The sequence below is a fragment of the Diabrotica undecimpunctata genome, chromosome 9 (assembly GCF_040954645.1).
Source record: "Diabrotica undecimpunctata isolate CICGRU chromosome 9, icDiaUnde3, whole genome shotgun sequence".
NCBI classification, from domain to species: domain Eukaryota; kingdom Metazoa; phylum Arthropoda; class Insecta; order Coleoptera; family Chrysomelidae; genus Diabrotica; species Diabrotica undecimpunctata.
The window spans coordinates 18,933,956-18,951,321 of NC_092811.1; the positions used below are offsets into that span (position 1 = coordinate 18,933,956).

Here is a 17,366-nt window from a genome sequence, read left to right on the forward strand (position 1 = left end):
TCTCCAACAAAGAGCAGGATGGATTAGAGTACTCATTAAAGAATTGATTACTAGAATAGTATCCAAGGCGATTGCAGACATAAAGTTAGCGCTGCACTAAGGCACGCTAATAGGGCAAACTAAGCTTACGAAAATCTTTAACCCAAAGTTTCCTGGCTACGACATCTAGACGAACGACAACACAGGAAGATCAGGGAAGATCATGTAAAGCACAGATATTCTAATCAGGAAAGGGATTACACATACCAGAATCCTAACGCCACAGCTAAATACTAAAAAAGCTACAACAGAGTGCAAATGAGGCAAGGAGAATTCAGGATTACCTATATAAAACTACAGAATCCCCTAATAGATGTCGACTTGAACGCACTTCTAAACATAGCTGACATTCAATAATTATAGGAGACGTAAATGCAATATCTCCGAATTGGAATGATAGAGCTACGAAGAAAAACAACATCAACTCAACCTCTCAGGGAGTAAGGTTCCCATTTTCGAGCTGGAAAATTGTACGTTTACTTAAATAATGTAATTATTTATCATCGGCCTATTGTGTTAATAATTATGTTCGTTACTCAGACTATATAATTTAAGGGTCATTTGACCTCATTTTGGGAACAGTTTCAACTACTTGATAGACGTCTTTCACTGATAATCATCTGGTAGGTAGCATCAAGAAAGAAAGAAGAGAAAATAGTGGAACAATTATATTAGCAGAATAAAAGAAAGAAAAATGGTGAGAACGACTTGAGATAAATTGTCAACAAGTATAGGCCGACACCGAAAAAGATGGAGCGATAATTTTGAACATTGATGCAGGTAGATGAAAATATGTAATTCTTCTAAAATAAAGAAAGAAGAAGAACAAAAAGCAACTACAATGTAATTTTTTACATTCTGCTTAAGTTCTTTTTGTAGATCTACGATTTGAAGTCTATAGCGACTAATGCAGTTTCCAAAATAGCTAAAAAATAGTTGTTCAAAATGTTATAACAGTGTAATCATTTAGTGTTAGGATCTTCCAGAATGTTCAGAAAAGTTTACGTTGCACGTTCAAAAAGAGTTTTAGTTTCAGTACAATTTCAGGTGTATTTAATAAATACACTAATACCTTTACTTTACTTATTCCCAGATACACGTATTTATTGGTATCTCGAGAACTTGAAGAAACTTTCTCTTCCGGGGTTTACGCTCTCTCTTTCTATGTACTGTATCGTAATTTTATTAAATGTACTGAAAAGTACATGGAAAAACTAAATAATATAGTTTTTATCAACGTTATTTACATAAATATAAAATTTTTTATCTATGTTCAAGTAGATAAAAAATTTGTCAGTAAAATTATTATATTAGGAATGTAGATTAAAGAAAAAATTTATTATTCAAAAGTTCTGAGAACCTGACAACTAATATAATATGTAATTATTTTAGCATTAATTATTTAAAATAAAGTAAACAAGATAAGTACTAGACAACTAATTTTTATTTTTAAAAGTTATAAACATGGTTATATTGATTTAAATGTCATACTAAAACACAGCACACTTCTCCATGCGGGCATTCCTTTCTACCAATGTTTAAGTTGGTTGGACATTGTTTTTCTGGTCTACAGATGTTGTGTGATTCAGCGCAACTCAGTTTTTCCGTTGCTGGATCTACAATAAAAAATATTATTAGCAATAAAATCAGAATGTTTTATCATAATTCTGTGAGCAAGAAAACGCGAAATTAGTTTGTTTAAAATGTTCAAAATGTAAAAAACAACCACAACTTAGCTCAGATATGCTTAATTTATATAAAAAAAAGCCAATTAATATAAAGAAATAGTGTAACTATTGTACACTGTACATTTCACTGTACAAGTAATGAAGCTCAGTGATAAGGATAAGAGTAAGATTGGAAAAAGATTATTGTCTCAATGGAAGAGATAACGACATACGGTTACCTTCGACATAGAGACCTCTCATAAAGAAAATATCGTCCGCTTTACCCACCAATCCAAATCCTACTATCAGAAATCCCGCGCCAATCCTCACGCTAACCCCCACGCCAACCTCCACCCAAACCACATCACCATCGACGGTATAAATGAACCGTCCTCTGTTCCCAGTAGCATTATAGCATTGAATAGTCATCAATGTAGTAGTGTCTGAAAGCTGGTGGGACTGAGCCCTCGTACATCCTGAAGGAGACATAAAAGTTCGGCGCAATGATTATGGACGCGGTTCAACCCGGAAGATTGTTGAGTTTAATATTAATTCTTATAATAGTATTAATCTTATCTCTAGGCACCTAAGAGTTGAGAAGAGAAGAGAAGGACGTCAAAGTTATACCGCCCATGAAGATCATCCGAAGTGAATGGAACCGAACAACTTGGAACAAAATAGAACGGAATCTTGCAGCATTCACAAGAAATAATACGAGGAAAACTGTCATCATTGCAAGTGGTAGTCTTTTTGAAGACGAATGACATTCTATGCTTTTTCTGACGGATATTCTCATGTTAAAGTTGATATTATGTAATTAAATGAACTATCTTAAAATAAAGGAACAATCGTCCCAGGAACGCAACTCAGCAATATTGGCAATATCATTTTAAAGTCCTCTGCTTTAAAATGTATAATACATGTCTGAAGAATTTTTCACAGAGTAACAAATAACAAAATTTGTTTAATGTTTTGTATTTTGAGAACGATTTGTGAAGTGGAAATCGAAATGTGGAAAATAATCTTATTTTAAACTTAAATTGAAGCTTATTCCCAACACAAATAGTAGTTGCATTAAGATGTCACAAGAAAATAGCTTCAGCACATTATTAAATAAAGAAAATATTAGTAAATACTTAAAAATGGATTTTTCACTAGAAGATTTTATTCACCTAACTTTATAAAAGCCTATTAAATAGAGTGAACAAGGACATGAAACGAAGTAGTTAGTGATAAAAAATAAGTGGTTAATAAAAAAGAATTAGTAATAATGACGACGAAAGAAATATCTTTTTTATTTTCCTACTTACATCCTTCACAACAAAGGGCACCTTGGGATTTCTGTTGAGGACATAAGTTGCGGAATTCTCCTTCTATTAAGTGCGGACATTCATGTTCGAATACACAATAACCGTTTTTGATTACACATAAATGTTCATATTTGAAATGTGACACATCGCCTAGAAAATAATATTTAGTTTTATTATTGATCAATGCGTTAATTAGGTTATTATCGTTGTATAATTTTCTCTTTCTTTTTTTAGTTGCACTTAGTAAAAATTGGGTTGTTTTCGAATAAGATATTTTATTTGCTTAACATTTAAGTTTGGTTGTTGCTTTATTTTATAACTAATGATGTATCGATCTAAGTTTGTGAGTCATTTGATAATCATCCTGAACATGGCGCGTCCCAATAGTTAATAGGTAACATACTATGGGATTATAGGAATATAGGACAGATATGAGTAAGCTATAACCAGATAAACACTTGTGGATTATCTAAAAACATAAAATGGAAGCTATAGCTATATCAGTAACTATAGATTTCGTGATTGAATATGACATACACTTACATACACATATCCAAACATAAAATACGCACACATCTATACAATTCTCAATCGACAGATTACCAGTTAGCTGCACAATAACTAACTCACCATCCAATATTTAGGCTACTACTGCTGTGCTGCCCAATCTCAAGGTATAACACTATTATGCCCAGTCAACGAATCGCAAAAAGAGAAAAGTGCTACCAAAGCGATGCCTCTGTCACGATTTCGTTTCAACTGGTGGAATTGAAATGAAAAGGAGACAAAAGGACTGTCGCTACATAGATCTAAATAATCCCAATCAGATGACTTAAGGAATGTTTAAAGATCTTTAAAAACTAACAAAATAAATAAAGAAAGATCGTAACAATCGACCATATTTGTTGAGAATCATATTCATCATCATTTTTGAGGATCATTTTGAGAATTGTATTGGGAATTATTTTGTGGACCATAGTATGTACCAAATTATTCGATTCTTCGTTGAGATATAGATTGTAGTATCCAAAATTAAGTGGAGCCTTCGTTAGCTGTAGCCGATTTGTATGCCATATAAACTACTTGTCTCCTCCACAGGGACCTTCAAAAGGTTGTAGAGGAATCGTGAGCGTTTTTGAAATATAAATAAGGTATATCTTCAGGTTAATGACGTTTAATATTGACCCAGAGGTTTATTGTTATAGAGATTCTCAGGTTAGTGGCAATTTTATATTGACATAGAGATTGAGAGTTACGAGAAATAAACTTAATTATTTTTTTATGTTCCGAAAGACAATTTAATAATTTTCACTATCAATTTGAATAAAGTCGTCCCAGGAACGCAATTCAAAAATATCGAAAATATATTTTAAATTCATATACTTTGAAATGTATTGTATATGTCTGAATTATTATGAATGAGGCAGATAATATTAAATCAGAAGCATTTTTTAATACCAAGCAAATTTGATGAGTTTTTATTTTGGAAAGATTTCCGAAATGGAAATCGAAACAACAAAATGAATTTCCAATAAAAATAGTAAACCAAATGATGTTGATAAAAAAATGTTAATATTGGTTATTTGGAATATCCCATAATGTTTATGTATGCTTATTTAAATCTTAGAAAATAGAAATAGATCTTAAAAAGGCGAAGACCGATAAACTTACATAAATTGGAATTTCCACAAATAACACGTTTCGTCATAGATAACGAATAAATAGTTCTGGTTAATTCTGATATTAAAAATATTTACAAAATCATCCAATTATTGTTACATTTATAAAATCTAATTATCCTGTGTGTAAATTGAGATCTTGCCTTTTTTTTTGTAAAGTACGTATTTGTGCCCTTTTTTGAAATGTATATTACTACCCATGATATTATTCATATTGCAGACAAAAGAAATAAGTAATCTGTTTCCCTTGGTGAATGATTTTATAAATTTTATGATCAGAATGGTGCAGAAATATAAAGAAATACTTTCCGTTGTCTTTTTGCCACCTAAACCAGCCATTACAATTAGAATATTAAAATTACAAGGTAGGGAACATATCTGAAAAGAGTTCTTGTTTACTTTAAACGCTGCAATGAAACACAATTAGTAATTTCAGAAATTGATGACAATATTTCCGAAGCCATCCGAGAAGCAAGGAAAAATATTAAAAAATTTAAAATAAAAACAAGGGCAACTTGCATATATCAATAATAAATATAAATTTTACTAAGCCAATATTTCTTAGTTAATTGCCAGTGAAAATGTCCATTTTTCAAAATAAAAACCACGTTGTCAGACAAAAAAAAATATTCCAAGCAAAAATTTTATGTATACAAAAAACAAAAATAAATGGTGTGTAGATCCAGTAGAATCAGAACTGTAGCTCTCGTAAAGTAGGTTCTTATTTATCAAATTCAAAATCAAATATTTTAACATGTATTAACCAAGAAATTAACCACATTTTAAGTGTTTAAAAAAAAGTTTTATTTTTGTTTTTTTTTTTAATTTTTTTTATGGTAAAAACGTCGTAAAAATCACCCTCTAATCATCACCCCAAATTACCGTCGTAACTCGTTACCCCTTCACAATTTACTTTGTTTATGTATTGTTTATATGATCTGTAAGTTTTTTTTAGCTTTACATGTCTCTCTCGACAGCATAAGTCACTGACACAGGTACAATTTTATTACATTACATTACAAGAATATACGGTAACATTCTTTTTCTTCCTATGATGTCCCCATTATCGGAGGTTGGCGACCACACTTCTAGTTTCTCTGTCTTTTGCAACGTGGAATAATTCATCTACAGTTATGTTTGTCCAGTCTCGAATATTTCGCAGCCATGACATCCTCTTTCTACCTTTTCCCTTTTTGCCATCGACTCTACCCTGCATGATGACCTGCAGAAGACTATATTGATTATTCCTCAGTATGTGTCCAAGGTATGCAGTCTTGCGTACTTTTATTCTTCTCAACAATTTGTTGTCTCGACCCATCCTTCTCAGCACTTCCTCATTGGTGACCCTGGCAGTCCATGGAATTCTCAACATTCTACGGTATATCCAAAGTTCAAAGGCTTCAAGCTTCCTAACTATTTGCGCTTTTAATGTCCATGTTTCTACCCCGTACAATAGTTGCGACCAGACGTAACATTCAACAAACCTTAGTCTAAGCGCAGTACTCAGATTTTTGTCACAGAACAATTGCTTGAATTTTAAGAACGCTGCCCTTGCCATTTCTATTCGTACCCTGATCTCTTGGTCTGGATCTAATTCTGTGTTGATGTAAGCTCCCAGATATTTATATTTTGTCACTCTCTCTATTTGCTGTCCACCAAAAGTTATTTGTTCATTATTTATTGGACTCCTTGATACTATTATAAATTTGGTCTTATCTGTGTTGAAGTCAAGTCCCATTTGAATGCATCCACTATTTATTGCATCTAGTAAAGTTTGTAGTTCTTCTATACTATCAGCCATAAATACCGTGTTATCTGCAAATCTCATGGTGTTTATGATTTCCCCACCAATTCTTTTCTCCACAGTAACATTAACTACATTAAATATTGGTACAATTACTAATTATCAAATTCTAATCTACGTTTCTTCTTCTAAATATCCTGGTAAAGCTTGGTTTCATAGAGGAAATTAGTAAGGTTTTAGAATTGATCTGGCGAACTGAGAATATTTTGTAGGTTTAGACTTAAAAGATTAATTGTTATTAATTGTTAAAAGGTTATTTATTGTTGAAATAGGGACAGCCTACGAGAATATGTTTAACATATAGCATATTACAACAGTCTGTACATGTAGATGGATCTTAGGAAGTCATTTCATCATCAATCAGCCAATCCCATCCAGTGCTGGACATAGGCCTCCCTCAGTTCTTTCCAGTGTTCTCTACACTGGGCCGCTTGTAGCCAGTTTCCCGCTACTCTTTTTATGTCGTCGGTCCATCTAGTCGGTGGTCGTCCTCGGCTTCTTTTATAATTTCTGGGCCTCCATTCCATAATTCGTCTTGTCCATCGTCCATCTTGTGTTCTGGCTAAGTGTCCTGCCCAGTTCCACTTAAGTCTCGTGGTTTTTTCGATGACGTCTTGAACTCCTGATCTTTGCCTGATTTGTCGGTTTGTTATGTGGTCTCGGAGGCTCACATTCAGCATTGCACGTTCCATGGCTCGTTGTGTAACTCTTAGTTTATTCGCAGATTTCTGCGTGAGTGTTAAAGTCTCTGCTCCATAAGTTTGTACAGGCAAAACACATTGGTTATAAACTTTTCGCTTGAGACACATGGGAATTGAACTTTTTAGAATATGGCTTAGTTTGCCAAATGCTGCCCATGTCAGGAAGTCATTTAATGTTTATGAATTAGTCTTGTATAGCTGATTTTAAGTCGGCGAAATAGGATTTTGGTTTTTTTGTGTCATGGAAGCAAACTCAAGCTTTTTAATGGTAGGATGGATATCAGGAAGCTTGGAAGAGATTTTATTTCGGTGATTTTGCCAAGACATTTGAATGATATTTTAAAAATACAACTGTGAATCTGTATGTAGTTGTATGTTTTCAGTCTCTTCAGCTATTTCAAGATCCGGCTTGTTTTTCAAAGAGGTTGGCTAGTTCGTTACCAAGGATTCCTACATGAAACGGAATCCAGAGCATGTTTATGGACGCTCCCAGTGAAATTAAACTACCGAAAGGGTCTTAAATAGCTTGAACCAAAGGATGTACCCTATACATACTTTTGAAAGTATAGTTAGGCACTAAAGAGTCTGTACATATTGTTACTTTTTTATATTCTGGTGATAGTAAGTTTGTAGCTTGGAGAATAGAGAATAATTCAGCAGTATGTGTGCAGTAGAAGAGCGGGAAATTACAAGATATGACTAAATCTGTGGTTAAAGTTACAGCACATCTACAGCTGTAGGACTCTTAGAAACATCTGTGTATAGAATTAGGCCAAATCTGTTGTTAGCAATTAATTTTTTAATATTTGCCTAAGAAATTGTGGATTTGTCTAATGCTTATCATAATCAGTTTACGAGAGATTAAAATCTGCTTCTAATTTATTGCAGGGAGGTTAATGTGATATTAATATTGCAGTTGTGGCTGAAAGATCGATTTTATTCAGATGTGGTGAGAGATACTGTGGCATAGATTGAAGATTAATAAGAAAAGAAGAGTCTAAAAGGTCATTACTTAGTAATTTATAGGATGGAGTTTTGGTATTAGCCGAGATTTGAGAAGAATATTTTAAAAGGAGTTGCCGGTGACGTAGCCAGAGAAAAAGTTCATTAGCTTCTCTGTATATACTCTCTGGGGGTCTCGACCTGAAGACTCCAAGGTAGATTTGAAGTGCAGTGTTGTGTACAGAATTAAGAAGTTTTAAATCTGATGGGCTACCTGACATATAAATGAAACTGCAGCAGTCTATTTTAGAACAAATAAGACATCTGAAGTAAGGAGTCTTCGTCTGCAACCCAATGATGATTGGACAAAGATTTTAATATTTTAAAATTTACTTAGTATGTTAAAAAGGTACTTAGTTTTAAGATCTTTTAAATGACATTTCCTAGCAAGTTTACTGTCGAATGGGAGTCCTAAAATCCGTATACTCTTTAATGCTGGTAGACAAGTACTATTTACAGTAATTTTAGGATTTATAGTACTGGCTGTCCTGCAAGAAAACTTAATGGTTTTTGTCTTCTCAACAGAAAGGTTCAGAAAAGTCCACTTGATCTGTCTGTTTAACCGGTTGAAAGTGCTTAGTTTTAAATAAATATGGTTGTAAAGTAAATGAAATTTTTTATAAAATTTTAAAACAAATGCCTTTTTTTCAAAATAACTTAAAAAGTATTAGTGATACGAAAAATCTTGGGAGTAAAAAATATAGGCTTTGCTTTTCTGAACGGTTTTTTTTTGTTTTTCTTATAACGAAAATTGGATAAGATATTGCTGTTCAAAGTATGCATCCACTCGTGATAAGTGTGTCGTTCAATACATTTCAACTACAACCCTTTAAAAATAAGAAAAAAAAAGTAATTTAAATGATCTTATTGTCCTTAAAATGATCTATTGCCCTTAACCGATTTATGAATAAAAAACCAATCACATATTATTTTAAGAGATATCAGAACTCACATACTGGAGCATTGCAAGATACACGTAATGTGCTATTAAGGCGCAAACAAACATACTTTCACCCATTCTTACAAACTAAATAAGGGTTATTTTTAAATTTGAAATAAAATAAATTTATAACATTTTGATTAAATAAATTGTTGTATTCAAAGTTTTAATAAAAACAAAATACGAAAAATACATGAATTTCTTTGCAAGGGATGGTTTTTATAATATAAAAATTATTTGGTAAAAAAACTAAAAGAGTAAAGAAATCTAAATTAATGTCATTGTATAATTAAATAATTCTAAATTGCTTGAATTGCTATGATTCTAATAGCGATCGTTTTTACCCCTAGAAAATTAAAAGCAACCAAAGGCACAAGTCTAATTTTGAAGAGGAAGGTAAGTATATTCTAAACCCAAATTTCCATGTAAATCAATGGAGACAAAGTATTCACTGACATTGTTTTAATTATATCTAATCTAGGTGAGATTTAGAGGTTAAACTATGATAAAATCTTAAATTATGTTGTTTAATATTTATTGACATTCATTTACTTCATTAAAATATGAATTGTAATGAATTACCCCTTTTAATTTACAATTATATGATTTTTTTAATAGGGGTAGCTTTCACTCCTGGAAAATAAAAGGCAACTAACGACACCAACAAGTCCAAAAGTAAAGTAAAGGCCAAGTAAAACTTTAGTCTTTACTTTTGTCACTTTGGTGACACGAAAAATTACAAGGTATTGCCATATTTAGCCTTCATTTACTGGATTATAAATCCAAGCTCTGATTACAAGTTATGTAGACGATACAGTCCGATTATTTAATAAAAATAAAGCAGGGTAGGGCAAAATCTAAACCGGCATTTATCATATATTTTTGATAGAGGGTATCTGTGCTTAAAAAATAAATACAACGTCCTCCGGTGTTATGTATTTTTGGTTATTTTTTGGAAAATGGAAGGTTAAAGTCCTTCTGAAACATCAATGGAGAAACTAAGGCATTTTATGTATGGTACTTAATAAAGATTTTTGTGCTAAAACAAATCCTGATCAATTGCTATGAATACAACATTTCAGCACAAGTAATTTACAAAGCCGCCTATGATACAATAGACGGAAACCAATTAATAGAAACACTAAAGGAATTCCAAGTGCCAGAAAAAATAGTAAGATTGGTAAAAATGACAATTAGACAAATTAACGGTACAGTTTCAGAAGAATTCAGAGTGAAAAAAGGTGTTCGCCAAGGTGACCCGTTGTCTACATTGCTATTCAATATAGTTCTAGAAAAAATTGTAAGGGTTAGTGGGATAAATAGGTCCAGAATTATTTTATACAAAGAGCACCGATGTTTAGTATACATACGTTGATGATGTGCTTCTCATTGTAAGAAATGGAAAAAAACTGGTAAATATAGCAAAAAGACTGACTCAAGAAAGCTCTAAAATGGGACTAAAAGTTAATATGAATAAATCCAAGTACATGGAAATCCGAGCAAAAAAGGAACAAACAACAGGAGTTCCTTTAAACTGGAGATGGAGGATGGGTCAGTTGTGGAATTCGAGAAGGTGGATAAATATATGTACTTAGCTACTCTTATTGATCAGATATGTAAGGAAGAAACTGAAATCCGAATAAACACCAGGGGCTCCTTTAAATTGCAGGTGGATGATAGGTTAGTTCTAGAATTCGAGAAGGTAAATAAATATATGTACTTAGGTACTCTTGATTAGATATGTAAGAAAGAAACTGAAATCAACCTAATACTGACCAGAAGCAACAGATGTGCTTGAGCCACGAGCAAACTAATTAAAGCCAAAGATATATCTCGTAATACAAAAGTAAGAGATACAAAACTATAATTAGACCCATAATGCTATACGCTGTCGAGACATGTACTATGAACAAAACCATATAGAACAGACTGAAAAAATGGCAAAGAAAGATACTTCGCAGAACGTTTGGTGGAAAGCAGTAGAGGGAGAATGGAGTAGACGAACTAATGCAAAGTGTACCAATTGTATGCTAACTCTACAGTAACAAAAGTGGTGAAAAACGTAGATAAGAATGGCTTGGACACCTAGAGAGAATGCAAGGTAATAGACTAGTCAAGAATTTTGTACCTGAGGGCAAAAAAAAGATAGAAACACCAAGAAAGAAATGGAGAGATGTAGTGATGGAAGATGTCAGAGATATGGGAATCAGAAATTGGAAGCTGATACCTAAGAACAGAAAACGACGGAAATTATCCATCCAGCAACGGCCCATTAAAGGCGTGTTAACGCTATACATACCTACATACTACAGGCGCATATCACTTACGTCGAAATCTTTAGAAGAATAGGAAAATAATGCGAGATTTTGAATACTGATAGCAGTGATAGCATACGCAAGGTGGATATCACCAATAAATTACTAATCCTCAGAATAGAAGCTATACAAAACATACACTAACAAACCACCCATTATAACCAAATAAAAACTGTATATATTATATTTACCTGAGTTCACTCCGATCACCAATCCAACGCAGAGCAAAGCTAAAACAAAAGCAACCTTCATCTTATTTCTTTAACACTATCTTGTATAGGACGTAAAATTGCAATGAGTTCTTGTAATACCGTTTTCGTACTTATACCGAGTTGCCGGAATAGGTATTATCTGATTAAACGTTAATTAGTTATTGTAAACACCGCAAATCTATTTTAATTATGGCGATAACAAGCTAAAATGAAATTAAGTAGCTGGGTTCGAGCGATAAACAGAATGCAGCATTTTAACATATCGCAGGTCAAAACGAACGTTGATAGTTTGTTTTTATTATATTTTTTATTGGCATAGAAACCCATTTACCTATAAAAACTACATTTTTTAATATTTAAGATAGTCAAAGGCAGAGGCGTCGATGGTTAGGGTTTTATATGGTTTATTTTTTCTATGTAAAATGTATTTGGTAAATATGTGGAACTATTTTAACTACATAAATTTTATAATAAAGTGTTATTCTAGAACTGTGTGGTTAGTTTTCTTTTAACCCTATCAGCCCATAGGGTTATTAGCAGAGTGGCTTATTTTTATTTTAAAAAAGTTTTTTACACAAGTATATTTACATCTACATAGCAGTTTTGAAAAATACAATTATTTTGGGAAATCTTAAAGTTCATGATACAGTTTACATTTTTTGAAAAAAACTATTTGGTCATGTCTTTGAGCTGGGAGCGATAGTAGAGCACAAGTAGCTTCTGATTTGATAAGTTTTAATTTTGAAAAATTAATTAAAATCCTTTGTAAAAGGTATATATTTAAAAACCCAAACGGACTATGTTAGACAAAACGTTTTCGGAATCCATCATTCCATTATCAGTGTCTAGGAGTACATGAATGTAGCCACTAAATATATGGGTAAAAACCCTTCTTCTTCTTCCTATGCCGTCCCCATTAACGGAGGTTGGCGACCACATTTTTAAAAAGCTTCTCTGTCTTTTGCAACGTGGAATAATTCGTCTACAGTCATGTTTGTCCAGTCTCGAATATTTCGCAGCCATGACTTCCTCTTTCTACCTATTCCCTTTTTGCCATCGACTCTACCCTGCATGATGACCTGCAGAAGACTATATTTATTATTTCTTAGTATGTGTCCAAGGTATGCAGTCTTGCGTACTTTTATCGTTCTCAACAATTTTTTGTCTCGACCCATCCTTCTCAGCACTTCCTCATTGGTGACCCTGGCAGTCCATGGAATTCTTAACATTCTCCGGTATATTCAAAGTTCAAAGGCTTCAATCTTTTTAACTATTTGCGCTTTTAGTGCCCATGTTTCTACCCCGTACAATAGTTGCGACCAGACGTAACATTCAACAAACCTCAGTCTCAGCGCAGTATTCAGATTTTTGTCACAGAACAATTGTTTGAATTTTAAGAACGCTGCCCTTGCCATTTCTATTCGTACTCGGATCTCTTGGTCTGGATCTAATTCTGTGTTGATGTAAGCTCCCAGATATTTATATTTTGTCACTCTCTCTATTTGCTGTCCACCAAGAGTTAGTTGTTCATTATTTATTGGACTCCTTGATACTAACATAAATTTGGTCTTATCTGTGTTGATGTCAAGTCCCATTTGAATGCATTCACTATTTATTGCATCTAGTAAAGTTTGTAGTTCTTCTATACTCTCAGCCATAATTACCGTGTCATCTGCAAATCTCATGGTGTTTATGATTTCTCCACCAATTCTTATTCACTCTTTTCTTTCCCATAAGGCTTTTCTGAATATGACCTGTGAGTACACGTTGAAAAGCGTCGGAGACAAGACGCATCCTTGCCTAACCCCTCTCGCAATCGGTATATTATTTGTTTCTATATCGTTCACCTTTACTACTGCTTTCTGGTTCCAGTATATAGCCTTAATAAACTCAATGTCTTTTTTGTCTAAATTGATGTTTTTTAATTCATCTATTAACTTCATATGCTGCACTCGGTCAAAGGCCTTCCTAAAGTCTATGAAGCATACATATGCACTCTTGTTATATTCCCGACATTTCTGCAAGAGTACCGTCAACGCAAATAATGCTTCTCTTGTACCCATGCCTCCTCTGAAGCCAAACTGAGTTTCATCTATCTACTCCTCACATTTCTTATAAATTGGGTTTTGAACAATTTTCAAGAGAATCTTTAAAGGGTGGCACATTAGGCTTATCAATCTATAGTCATTACATGATTTGGGATTGTTGTTTTTTGGTAGAGGTAAAAATATCGATCTAAGCCATTCTTCCGGGATGTTGCCCTCTACATATATGTGGTTGAGAATTCGGGTTAGTCTCTTTATATTACCGTCATCTAAGGCTTTTAACAGTTCAACTGGAATTTGATCAGGACCCGGTGCTCTTCCTTGTTTTGCATTCTGTAGGGCATTCTTTACTTCTGAGGGTAAAATTTGTAGGTATTGTTTTTCTTCACCTATATCTTGTTCATTTTCTCTCTCGTCATGGAACAGATGGATTATATATTGTTCCCATACTTCCTTTATTTTGCTCTCTTCAGTAAGTATTTCTCCATTATTATCTCTTGTTATGAGTGTTCTTCTTTGTCTGGTGTTGCCTGTAAGTTCTTTCATTTTTTTATGTAAGTTTGAGGTGTCATGTTTGTTGCTGAGTTCTTCCAATTCCTGGCATTCTTTGTTCATCCATTTCTCCTTAGCCTTTCTGATTTCATTTTTGATTTTATTCTTGATGGTTTTATATTTATTTTCATCTTTATTTTTGTATTTTCTTTTTTCATTTATTAGCTCAACTATTTCCGGTGTCATCCAGTCTTTTTTAGTGGTTTTCTCTTCTTCGCCTAGGACCTCCTTTCCCGCTTTTAGTATGGCTTTTTTCATATCTGCCCATTCGACGCTTCCTTCAGTTAATTTATTTATCTCTGCGTTTAGTTGCTGTTGGCAGTTGTCGTCTTTTAGGTTTTTGATGTTAATTTTGGTGGTTTTAACTTTTTTCTCCGGTTTCCTGAGTTTAATGTTGACGTTTGCTAGTAATAGATTATGATCCGTATCTGCATCTGCGCTTGGATAGGTTTTTACACTTTGTACTCCATTACGAAACCTTTTGTTAATCGTTATAAAATCTATTTGGTTTCTGATTATATTGTTGGTGTTATCTTTTGTAGAAGTCCACGTGTATAATCTTCGTGAGGGTAGGTCGTAGTATGTAGTAGTAAAAACCCGTTAACAAATAATTAGTTACATTAGTTTGACAGTATTTCTTATAAATTAATAGGATGTTAAAGTTACCGTTGGATTAGGTAACATGGCGACATATGACTCCACGTTGAAGTTGCTAGTCCTGAGACGGTGTGTCTACGAGGACTTTATGGAAGCAACAGGAACGTAGATTCCTTGAGGATTTTAATTTTGCTTTTATTTGGCTCTATTTTTTTTATTTGAAACTACTTCAACCACAAGGATTATTAGCAATGGTCGATTTTACAGATAACATAAATATATAAAAAAACAAAGAATACAATAAGATTTTGTTAATTGGTCCCGAGGAAACCAAAAAAATAATGGTACAATTGTGAATGTCTTCACACTTGAGAATGTCTTTTATTGTTGTAGGTAACTGTTCATGTTGTCTTTCAAATGCGTACAACGGACACTCCACTAATAGCCCAGTCTGGTTAAAAAAAAAGGTGGAAAAATGTTTCGCAGATATCTGAAGCTTTTAAGACATAGGTGGCGGTTACTAGATGACGAATTGATGAAAAAGTACTCGTATTTTTACCTTGCGTTTTTTTTTAAACAATAATTTATGGTCAGAATTTGATTTTTTATCTATAAATTTTTTCCCTTATATTTTAAATAAACAATATTCTTGTCATTTTTTTATGTCAAGAATATCTTTATTTTCCCGTTTTTTTAATTAAAATTGATAAGTAATTTACAGAGATATTTGCAAAAAAGCAGTTTTTTGCACTAATTTATAAATTTTATTAATTTTTTTATTAACAAAATAAAATGGTATTAATACATTTAAACATCAATGAATTACCATCTTTAAGATTTGTGCGAAATTTCCCCTCGATCAGTCAAATATTTTATGTTATTTAATTTGTTTATCCCTGAGGCTAATTATTTAAACTATTGAGCTTGCCCTATGCATGATGCTAGACACATTCAGAAAATTTCATAGGATTCTTTAAGACTTAGACTATCTCAGAATTTAAATGCATATTGAGTTTTCATCGAAATTATTTACAAAATAAACGTTTGAAAAAGGGGTATGTTTTTTACTTATAAACAATTGTAATAACTTCCATATTTTTCAAGCTACAGACTTGTACGTACAACCATTGGATAGCTGGTAAAAAAGCTAACGTTAAAAAATAAAAAACCTTCTATGACCAATAGGAACAAAGTAAGTGACTATTTTAAAAAAAATCATATCTCCATTGTTTATAAACATTAAGTAAAATTTGCAGAAATTTTTAATGAAAATCTAAACTTTATATTGAAACTTATAGCTATAAAATTTATCTAATTTTTCGAAACGACGGTACTTTCGAAAGATCGACATAGGAAAGTGGAGAGGATATCTGTTTCAACTCAGTTTTTTTTTCGGCATCGGAACTTCAAATTGCAACAGGTAGGAAAAATTTACATTATCTCGGCTTCCTTTGCAGCTGCAAGCCTCTTTTTTATTCTGGGGTAGCTCATCGAAATATGAATAACTACATAGTTTTCACTGGCCGGAAAATATGAGAAAACTCGGAAAAATTGAGTCCATTTGAAATTCACCCTAAATACTTACTTTTTTTTAATTTTCTCGAATAGTCTGTCGAAGTATTAATAATGATGACATAATTGTCACCCCCCATAAATCTCGGAAAATCCCGGAAAATCAACATATGTTTTTTTATTTTATATCAATGATGTAATAATACTTATATATTTTATAAATTAAATTTCAGGTAATTTTTTACACATTATATTATTATAATTCTTATATTAATTATAATTGTTTGTATTTTTATAATTAACAATATTGATTTTTATTCTATTTTTCTTACAAATATGATATACAATATTAATCTAATCTGCCTTACTTCTTTGATAAAATAAGTCGATTTTTTCATGACTTGCCTTATTAAATTTTGCAATGTTTATTGAACTTTACTTTTTTATTTTCTTTACATACATTGGTTTAAAAGTTAAAATTTGGTTCATTTATTCGACTTCACTGTCAGGTCTGAACCTTTTTGTTGCAGGTTGTTTGTCTTCACTTATTAAGTCAGTCTTTCCATACATTAACATAATAATGGGCGATCTTAATGCCAGGTGGGTCAAGGTAAGGTAGAAGTAGGAAAATATGGGCTTGGAAACAGAAATGGCAGAGGAGATCAATTGATACAATTTTGCCAAAGTGAAAACTTCGTAATAACAAATACCTTTTTCAAATTACCTCCTCGACGGTTATATACATGGACATCTCCACAACATACCAAAGAAAAAATAGTGAGAAATCAAATAGACTACATTATGATAGCAAGGAGGTATCATAATGCTGTTAAATGTACTAAGACGTACCCAGGAGCTGATTATAGGCTCAGATTATAACCCGGTAGTTACTGTGATAGAGGCGAGACCAAAAAAGATTAGAAGACCACACAGACAGGCACTAGATTTAAATAAACTTAGGAACAAAAATATACGACAAGAAACATTAGAA

At 32.6% G+C, this 17,366-nt stretch overlaps 1 protein-coding gene across 2 annotated transcripts; it reads right to left on the minus strand.

Annotated features, from left to right (window-relative positions):
- Positions 1 to 1,465: 1,465 nt before the first annotated feature.
- On the minus strand, positions 1,466 to 12,043 carry LOC140450410 (U-scoloptoxin(19)-Sm1a-like). 2 transcript variants are annotated; one of them, XM_072544029.1, is made up of 3 exons: positions 11,649 to 11,929; positions 3,017 to 3,166; positions 1,466 to 1,655 (listed from the first exon to the last, which is right to left on the minus strand). In XM_072544029.1, the coding sequence occupies exons 1-3, from the start codon at positions 11,707 to 11,709 to the stop codon at positions 1,525 to 1,527; spliced, it is 342 nt and encodes a 113-aa protein (XP_072400130.1). In that variant the 5' UTR covers positions 11,710 to 11,929; the 3' UTR covers positions 1,466 to 1,524. The 2 variants fall into 2 exon arrangements, 1 of the variants encoding a protein (XP_072400130.1); XR_011952020.1 differs by lacking the exon at positions 3,017 to 3,166 and having other exon boundaries at positions 11,649 to 12,043.
- Between the last annotated feature and the right edge of the window lie 5,323 nt (positions 12,044 to 17,366).